The 9,755-nt window shown below is 56.1% G+C and overlaps 1 protein-coding gene across 1 annotated transcript; it reads left to right on the top strand.

Annotated features, from left to right (window-relative positions):
- The first annotated feature begins 3,057 nt into the window (after positions 1-3,057).
- Positions 3,058-9,120, top strand: IRF2BPL (interferon regulatory factor 2 binding protein like). Its single transcript, XM_043556707.1, has one exon. It carries the CDS (start codon positions 5,885-5,887, stop codon positions 8,252-8,254), a length of 2,370 nt encoding a protein of 789 aa, XP_043412642.1. The 5' UTR covers positions 3,058-5,884; the 3' UTR covers positions 8,255-9,120.
- Positions 9,121-9,755: the final 635 nt, after the last annotated feature.

The raw sequence follows: 9,755 nt of genomic DNA, 5'->3' as shown, positions 1-9,755 counted from the left end.
CTCGTGGGGGAGAATAAGGAATGCTGGGTTTAAAGCCAGAGAACCTGGTTTCCAGTAATTCTGAACTAGCTCTGGACCTGCTTTCCTCACCTATACAGGAGAGTGATGAAAGTAACACCTACCTCACAGGGCTGGTGGGGGATCGGTGAGATAATGTCTGGGAATGCACTGCAGGGCCCTAGACAAATGGCCGTCATTATATTGTTCATAATCTCTTACATTTTATTAAGTACATTATAATCTTGTATCTTCCATGCAGACCAATGAGTCAGGCAAAGGAGGCAGTGAAATTATTCCCATTTTACAGACTTAAGAAACCAAGTTCAAGTGATTTGCTCAAGGTCAGATAGCTACTTAGTTAGGGTCAGCCAAGTCCAAGTCCAACAACATAATGTAAATATGTACAATGTACATATTTCCTTTCCTCCTCCTGAGTTAGGGGTTGACTGCCCAGCTCACGCAAGTCAAAATATTTGCAGATCATAGCCATCCACCCCAACCAGTGACAGCAGTGATGATGATGATGACCCATCTGTACCAGACTTGACCGACTTGACGGTGGGACCGTGGGACCGGGAGGCCTCAGGGAGGGCTTCCCGCTCTGAGGCCCCGCCTTCTGGCGGCCCCCAGCAGGAAAGCGGGGCGGCGGCGGCGACCGGTCTCCGAAGCTAGGCAGTGGAAATCCCCAGCACTGGTGCGGACTGGTGGGAACCCACTGGCACCCCTGCTCCCTGCTGAGGCCCATGCGGAAGCCGGTAGGATGGAGGGTCCGGGGTTCTGCGCACCTGTGGCCTTAGTTGCTCCCCTGCCAAGCTCTCCTCTGACTCTAGTCCTCCAAGGTCTCCTTCTCGGTTACTCCCCTTCTTGGGGTGTGGGTATTTGTTTTAACCCAACTGGGCCAGTGAATAGAACCCTTGTCTGCCGCTTCCCATTTTTTCCCTCTAGGCCTGGCCCTTAGGAGGCTCATTCCAGGGCTCCTTTATTTTTGGACCTAAAAACACACAGCAGCTTTTGCTGAGGGCAGCGCTGGGCTCCCCGGTGCCCTGGCACGCTGGCGAAGAGGAAACGGGGAGGAGGCAGGAACCAGACGCGACTCCCTCGGCCTTTCTTTCCTTCCCTGCTCCCCGCCCCTTCAGGAAGAAAGCAGTCAGAGATCTGATCGCTCGCTGAGGCCGCTGTGCCAGCACCAACCACTACGTCGTTCTCCTTTTCTTCCACCCAGCTTTGCCCAGAGCGCCCGGCTGCCCGCGCGCCGCAGGCTGGGCAGGTCCTGGCGGGTGGCGCTGGCTCCCCTCCCCAGGGATTCTCAGCGAATCACGTTGTTCCTGGGCTTTCACGCTCGAGTGGCTCTTGCGTAACCCTACGCCCTGGCCTAAGTTAATACTTTTTTTAAATACCAGAATTAATTCTTTAGGAAAAGGCAAATACTTCCGCCACAGAACCCGAGAAAATGTGTAAATTACTCCGCTGACTGGTTCTCCCTCCCCCAGAGCCCCGAGGTTCCTGGCTCCTGGGGAAGGGGTCCCTTGGAGAGGCCGGAGCAAGGCCCAACCCAGACGTTTGTTTTCACCGGGTCCAGCTTACCGCCAGGCACAGCGTTACCAAAAAAGGCCTTTCTCCTGCCAGAGCGCTTGGCTGCGTACGGCTGTGCAGCGGGGTGACGCGAGGTTCAGCCCGGGCCTCTTCGAAGGCTGAGCCAGTTGGTGGCAGGGATGCCAGGCCGAAGAGTCCGCAGCCCGACCCATCTCTGCCACAAAGGGCTCGAAACGGCTCGGAGACAGAAGGGAGACTGCAGGGAGCTCAGAAATGTGTGGACAGGCTGCGACCTTCTCACCCTTAAGGTTGGGCGGTGGTCTCTGGCAAGGCCAAGTGGAGAGTTGACCAGTTTAGAGGGGGACAGTTCTCTGAGGGTGTCAGCTCAGATGGCACGCTGGAGGAGCGACAACCATAGGAAGTAAATTCAGGGAGGACTGCAGGCGTTTCCTCCTTGAGCCTGGTTGAACCTGGCTTTGCTGGTCTCCCAGACCCCACCTCCAGTCTCTCCACCTGCTGTCTTAGGTCGAGCCCCAGACCAACCCCATCCTTCCCACCCACACTGTGGACACAGCACTGTCACAGGGGCTTCACCTTCCAGGGAGAATCTACCTCCAAAACCTTGATGTTCTTGCTTCTCACAATCCTGGACACATCCCCAAATAGGGCCATCTCAGACAAGCAGTTAGGACAAAACTGACCACCATAAATGACGGTGATTCTTTGAGGGTGGAAGGGTGTCAAGAGAACTATGCTTTTTAAATTAAAGGATTATGAGACTGTAATGGAAGTTTGTTTAAATGCATGTTTATTTCTAACTCAGTGTGTCTGAAGACACCCGGCATGTATGTGTATATATATCTCTCCTTTAGTAACAGCGAAGACAGAGACAGACAGGGAGATGGAGACATATGTGCACGCATACCAAACATAACACTGTGACATAGACTCCAACTTGCTTTCTCTAGCAGCCTGGCTAGAGGGTTGGGGCTAGGTTGCCATTCCTCAGTATTTTTGGTTTAATAAAGGGATGGGCTGGATAAATATTAATGTAAAGAAATGGGTGAAGCAGCCTAGCCAAAGCTAATGAGCCTGGAGCCCTGGGCTGGTGGGGATGTCACTCCATTTCCCAGCCCTATGTTTTGACTCACTCCAGGATAGCTGTGGTGTGGGGAGGGCTGAAGTTTGGAAGGGTGAGGCAATGCCCTGGAGCAGCTCTTTACAGAGGAATCACTGCTGGGAGCCAGTCAGCCTGGGAAAGTTTATTATTGTTGGGGGGTGCACAGCGAGCTCCCTTTTTTTCTTTTTTTTTCTTTTTGCAATAACAGAAATCCGGCTGCTCTGAGATGAAAGAGGGGTTCCCTAGGGCTCTTCCTTCCCCTTTTCTCCCCATCCTTAAAATTCCCCTTCCTTTGTACCTCTGACCCCAGAATGAGAGGGAGAACCATGTGCTGAGGAGTGCTGGGTGGCAGAACAGTCTCTGAAGGTCAAGTGTCAAAATAAAAATAAATACATCTTGTTTCTTACACTCAACTTTATTACAATTAGTAGTAACAGTAGTGATGTGCATAATGACCCTCACATTTTATGCAATTTACAAACTACTTTCACATGTTAAGTAGCAACAGTACCAACACTAATATCAATACTACTAATAACCAACACTTACTTCCTGTGAAGCCTGACACTGTGCTCTACACAGCGTATGGTGTGTTTGTTTCAGTCTGTGGCAGTGGCAGATCCAAAACTTCTTTATGTGTGAGAACTCACTGGCACAACCTGTTTGGAAAGGGAAGGATGGGGGTTGGTTATGAAGGTGTATTTTGCATACACTTTACATGAGATTGTATGTAACAAAGAAGGGCCGATGGAAATTGTGAACACTGCAAATCGCCTTTGAGAACCTGAGCTTGTCACAACTACCTCGCAAACCAGAATTACTGGATGCAGATCCCACCTCCATCTCTAATGGCCGTGTGACCTTGGGCAAGTCATTTAACCTCTTTACTTTCTGAGCCTGCAAAACAGCTAATGATAGAATCTACCTGGGAGACAGTATTGAGAGTTTAATGATGATGCAGGAAAACCACCTGGCAGTGTCTGGCTCACAGCAATCTCAGTGAGTTACCTCCTATTATGACAAAAAACAAAACAAAATCGCAAACAATTCTCGGAAGGTGGGGGCTATGATCCCATTTTACAGAGGGAAAACAGGTGATGTGAAAGAAAGTAACTAGCTCAAGGTCACAAAGCTAGTAAATGATACAGAGGAAATTCCAACCAGGTTCAACAAACTCCAGAACCCAAAAGCCCCTTATATTGCTTCCTCTCCTCCAGCCTAGCCCATGATAATCTCAGTTTTCATGAGGGTGGGATGAGGGTGGGAGGAGCAGACCCAGTACTTAGAAGAATCAGTGGAACTGTCCTAACTAAAGCTACGACCAACCTTATCTGTTTTGCAATAAGCAATAATGATGAGCAGTGATCCCCTAACGGAAAAGACATCACGGCCTTGCTCAGCTTTCTGAGCACTACGGAATGAAATCACAACATGTGAGAAAGAATCTTGAAACTGCCACTGTGCTTTACAAAGAGATAGCAATATTATTAAATGCTGCTCCACCTTCTTTTATCAAACCGGGAAAAAGCACTCACCTGTTTGGCCTCTGCAGCACCTTCCCCCTCCCTGCCCCCAACTGCAGCTGTGAGCAGCCAGTAGCTTGTTTTCCTTAAAGGCCTCCGGGTGCTCTGGGTGCTCGCTCGTAGCGTCTTTAGACATTAAGCCAAAATTTTTAGAGTGCGACTGGGGGGGAGGAGTAGCTCACCCTGAATTCATTTAGCTCTGTCGTTGAAAGTCGGGCTCCTAAACGAGAGCACAAAAAGAAATCGAAAAGGCAGTTTCTGGACCAATGGAAAACAGCTAATTTTGCAGGTGCTTTGGCATCAATGGTAGCAATGAATGTAATATCCATACCGGCGGGGGTGGGAGAGGTTTGATTACAGATGAAATGGGTAGTACCCTAAACGAAATTCGCAACGAAAATCTTGAAACTGGACATTTAAATTCACTGCCCGGGGTGGGGTAGGGAGCGGGATCGGAAATGACGCTTGTGGTTTTTTAATGCGTTTTTACTTGGGAAAGCCGGGCGGGGAAAGGAAAGGTCATCGTCTGTTTAATTTCCACTCCCAGCCCTGGACTTCCAGCATTAGCTCGCCCGGCCTCAGCTGTTGTACACACACGGTGAGGGGGGAGGGGAAGGCGGAGGCGCGGAGGCGGGGCCGACTGGGAGGAATCTGGGCGTCCTGCCGCGCATGCGCCTTCCCCGAGCAACAAGTGGGCTCCACAGACAGAGGAAGTGTAAGGGGGGGGGGGAGAACTGGTGCAGAGCATGGTGGTGACGTCAGCGCTCCGCCCGGGCGGCATCCCGCGCGGCCAAGCCGGGGACAGCGCGAGCCGCAGCGCGAGCGGGAGCGCCGAGACGCGCCTCCGGAACGTAGAGTAACAATCACAACCCCACATTCCGGGCGAGTGCGAGCGGGAAGGGATGCGACCCGGGCCGAGGCGCCGCGCGAGCGCCCTGCAGCCAACGTGAGCGCCGCCAGCCGCGGCGGCCCGAGCGCCGGCCAGGCCTGGGGGCGGCGGGAGCCTGCTTGCGTGCGCTCCTCTCCTCTGCTCTCGTGCGTTCTGGAAGCAGTGGCCGCGGCGGCTCCCTTCGGCCGTGCAAACCCAGCCGCCGCCAGCGGAACGGCCGACGCTGCGGAGGGGAGAAGCACCTCTCGGCTGCCACCCCCTCCCTCCCCCGGCCCTCCGGGGAAGCAGCGACTTCAGCAAGATTGGACCCGGGCACCGGGTGGCACTGAACCCTCTAGCCTTCGCCCCGGGGAGCCTGGCGGGGAGAGGACGCAGCTCGTAGCGGGGCCCCTAGGGGAGAGGAAGAGACAGCCCCTTTCGAGCTTCCAAGCACCAGCCACTCCGGGGAGGGGGCCAAGAGCCAACGGCGGCCAGCACTCGGCACCCTCGCCCCCTCCCCTCGGGCCCGACGCTTCCAGCCCGGGTGCGCGGCACCAGGAAGAAGGCGCCTGAGCTCCCCTCCCGACGAGACAGCCGCAGTAGGAGGTGGGGGCGAGGAGCGGGCTGAACTCGTCCGCCGCCCCGGCGGTGGAGCCCCCGCGGAGAGGCGCTGCGCCGGCGGTGGAGACTCGCGCTCCCTCCAACCCCTGGGGCAGAACTTTCTCGCCCCCCCTTCCTCCCCCGCAGCCGGACTCCCTCCCCAGCCGGGCAGTCCTCCCGGAGGAGAAGGCGCCGCGGAGACAGCCTGGGCGGGGGCCTACCTTCCCCAGGGCGGGCATCATGTCGGCGGCGCAGGTGTCCTCGTCCCGGAGACAATCTTGCTACCTGTGCGACCTGCCCCGCATGCCCTGGGCCATGATCTGGGACTTCTCGGAACCCGTATGCCGCGGTTGCGTCAACTACGAGGGCGCCGATCGCATCGAGTTCGTGATCGAGACCGCGCGCCAGCTGAAGCGGGCGCACGGCTGCTTTCAGGACGGCCGCTCCCCCGGGCCGCCGCCGCCCGTCGGGGTCAAGACGGTGGCCCTGTCGGCTAAAGAGGCGGCGGCTGCGGCAGCGGCGGCAGCTGCCGCCGCACAGCAACAGCAGCAGCAGCAACAGCAGCAGCAACAACAGCAGCAGCAGCAACAGCAACAACAGCTCAACCACGTCGATGGTTCCAGCAAGCCTGCGGTGCTGGCGGCCCCGTCCGGCCTGGAGCGCTATGGCCTGAGCGCTGCCGCCGCCGCTGCCGCCGCCGCCGCCGCCGCGGTGGAGCAGCGCAGCCGCTTCGAGTATCCTCCACCGCCGGTGAGCCTGGGAAGCAGCAGCCACGCCGCGCGGCTGCCCAACGGCCTGGGGGGCCCAAATGGTTTCCCCAAGCCAACACCGGAGGAGGGACCCCCAGAGCTGAACCGCCAGAGCCCCAACTCCTCTTCAGCCGCGGCGTCGGTGGCGTCTCGGCGCGGGACGCACGGTGGGCTAGTGACGGGGCTGCCCAACCCGGGGGGCGGTGGAGGCCCCCAGCTCACGGTGCCCCCCAACCTGCTGCCGCAGACGCTGCTTAACGGCCCGGCCAGTGCCGCCGTGCTGCCCCCACCGCCGCCGCACGGCCTGGGCAGCCGTGGGCCCCCGACGCCCGCGCCCCCAGGGGCGCCCGGGGGCCCCGCTTGTCTGGGGGGCGCCCCAGGCGTATCAGCCGCATCGTCCTCAGCGTCGTCTTCCACCTCGTCGTCAGTGGCCGAGGTGGGTGTAGGTGCTGGCGGCAAAAGGCCCGGCTCGGTATCGAGTACAGACCAGGAGCGCGAGCTGAAGGAGAAGCAGCGGAACGCCGAGGCCCTGGCTGAGCTGAGCGAGAGCCTGCGCAACCGCGCGGAGGAGTGGGCCAACAAGCCTAAGATGGTCCGCGACACGCTGCTCACGCTGGCTGGCTGTACGCCCTACGAGGTGCGTTTCAAGAAGGACCACTCTCTGCTGGGCCGCGTCTTTGCCTTCGATGCTGTCTCCAAGCCGGGCATGGACTACGAGTTGAAGCTGTTCATCGAGTACCCCACGGGCTCAGGCAACGTGTACTCCAGCGCATCTGGTGTGGCCAAGCAGATGTACCAGGACTGTATGAAGGACTTCGGCCGGGGTCTCTCCTCCGGCTTCAAGTATCTGGAGTACGAAAAGAAGCACGGCTCCGGGGACTGGCGCCTACTTGGAGACCTGCTGCCTGAGGCCGTGCGCTTCTTCAAGGAGGGCGTGCCCGGCGCCGACATGCTGCCCCAGCCCTACCTGGACGCCAGCTGCCCCATGCTGCCCACGGCGCTGGTGAGTCTAAGCCGCGCCCCCAGCGCGCCCCCGGGCACCGGGGCCCTGCCGCCTGCCGCCCCTTCGGGTCGGGGCACAGCTGCCAGTCTTCGCAAGAGGAAGGCGTCCCCTGAGCCCCCGGATTCCGCCGAGGGCGCCCTGAAGCTGGGCGAGGAGCAGCAGAGGCAGCAGTGGATGGCGAACCAGAGCGAGGCACTAAAGCTCACCATGACGGCCGGGGGCTTTGCGGCGCCCGGGCATGCCGCCGGAGGTCCGCCCCCACCGCCTCCGCCCCTGGGACCCCATTCCAACCGGACCACCCCGCCCGAGTCAGCCCCCCAGAACGGCCCTTCCCCCATGGCCGCCCTCATGTCGGTGGCAGACACTCTGGGCACGGCGCACTCGCCCAAGGACGGCAGCTCCGTGCACTCCACCACTGCGTCCGCGCGGCGCAACAGCAGCAGCCCGGTGTCACCGGCCTCGGTGCCCGGGCAGCGCCGCTTGGCATCACGGAACGGGGACCTGAATTTACAGGTGGCGCCCCCGCCTCCTAGCACCCACCCGGGCATGGACCAAGTGCACCCCCAAAACATTCCGGATTCCCCTATGGCCAACAGCGGGCCCCTCTGCTGTACCATTTGCCACGAACGTTTGGAGGACACGCATTTCGTTCAGTGCCCATCCGTCCCCAGCCACAAATTCTGTTTCCCTTGCTCTAGAGAGAGTATCAAGGCCCAGGGGGCCACCGGCGAGGTGTACTGCCCCAGCGGAGAGAAATGCCCCCTGGTTGGGTCGAATGTACCTTGGGCCTTCATGCAGGGCGAAATCGCGACGATCTTAGCTGGAGATGTTAAAGTGAAAAAGGAGAGAGACCCTTGAACCACAAGACAGCCACCTCCTTTGCCCCTGACCGGCTCCTCTCCGATCCAGAGGGCCCCTCCCCCACCCCCTCCCCCCTCCCTTCCCTCACCCCCAAGGTGTAGAATTGTGAATATAACAAACTGCAAAAAGTTAGTCTTATGTATAGACATTATTTTCGTCGTATGTTTCTATATTTTGAAACAAAAGGTATGTAACTTCTTCATTTGAAGGATAAGCTGGTTTGTGTTAAGCAGTATAATATTGGTTGGGTCATTTGCATCATTTCGTTAGCATTTATTTGGTGGCAGAGTGTTTGCCTAGGTACCGAATTAATAGCCCTTAGCAACGACTGCTGCTGGTGTGTATTTTTGTAAATGTTATGCACTCTCTGAAAGGAAAAAAAAAAACACAAAAGAAAATGACTTTTTGTTTTGTTTTGCCAAGGCCAGTGTTGCTGCCTAAAAAAAAAAAAAAAAAAAAAAAAAAAAAAAAAAAAAAAGCTATAAAATGGTGAAAGCTTCTTTCTAAACAGCCCCAAGTGTTGAAGTCTTCACTTTATTTTGTTGGTTTTGTTCCGTTTTGTTTTGTTACTCTGTTTTGTTTGCAAAATGGTAAGGGGGAGGTGTTGGGGGGGATGGGGTGTTTTTTTGTTGCAAGTTTGTGAGGGAAAATGTTTTGGTTTGTTTCTACTGACCTGGATGTGTTGGATCTTCACGTGTTGTTTTGTTTTTGTTTTATTGATGCACGGATGCTTTTGAACAGTAGAGCGAAATGCTAGACATGGGGAGTCTGCTCTGTTTGTCCTTTATACATTTCTGTAGTTAACAGAACACTGTAATGTGCCTTGGAGCTTAGTAACTTGTAATAAATTCAATTGATATTAATTCTGCCCTGAGTCAGCAAGTGTGTTTTTCTAGAGCTAAGGCCACATAGTTCCAACGTAGGGGACACCCTCCCTACCAGCAGAGGACACAAATGCTGGTGCCTTTGCAAACCCTGAGAGGTTGGCATCTGTAGAAGGCCTTGTGCTGGCTGACTGCCCCCCCCCCCCCCCCCCCCAGTACCAGGCTATTTACATTCACCTCTGGGGGCTGGATGGTTGCTGACTAAGCAATTTCTGTTTACTCTTCTGCATCTCTATTTTCCCCATGCACGCCCCAGCTGCAAATGGCATTGTCAGGAACTCTCCAGTGCAGCTGTGACTTGAGTTCAAGTGGGAAAAAGCAAAACAAAAAAGCTAAGATGCTTTGCCTCTTCGATGTGGCAGAAATCACGCCACATGTAAAGCAAAAACGCCAGAGAGCTGGGAGCTGTCCGCAGAGGCATGAAGGGTGTGGGCAACAGGGAAACACAAGCATGGACTGAGCCAGGAGAGTTGCCAGCAGCTTCCAGCTGATGTATTGGAAAAGCAGGGCCACCTCATTCATCACTCCTATTTCTTCTCTTTATGATAAGTACTTCCAAAGGCTGGACACTTAGCTGGTGAGAATTGTGGGGAGCGGGGGAAGAGAAAAAAAGC

The sequence above is a fragment of the Prionailurus bengalensis genome, chromosome B3, assembly GCF_016509475.1.
Source record: "Prionailurus bengalensis isolate Pbe53 chromosome B3, Fcat_Pben_1.1_paternal_pri, whole genome shotgun sequence".
In the NCBI taxonomy this organism is placed as follows: Eukaryota; Metazoa; Chordata; class Mammalia; order Carnivora; family Felidae; genus Prionailurus; species Prionailurus bengalensis.
Note: the sequence above shows the minus strand (reverse complement) of the source record. Positions and strands in the feature narration are given on the sequence as shown.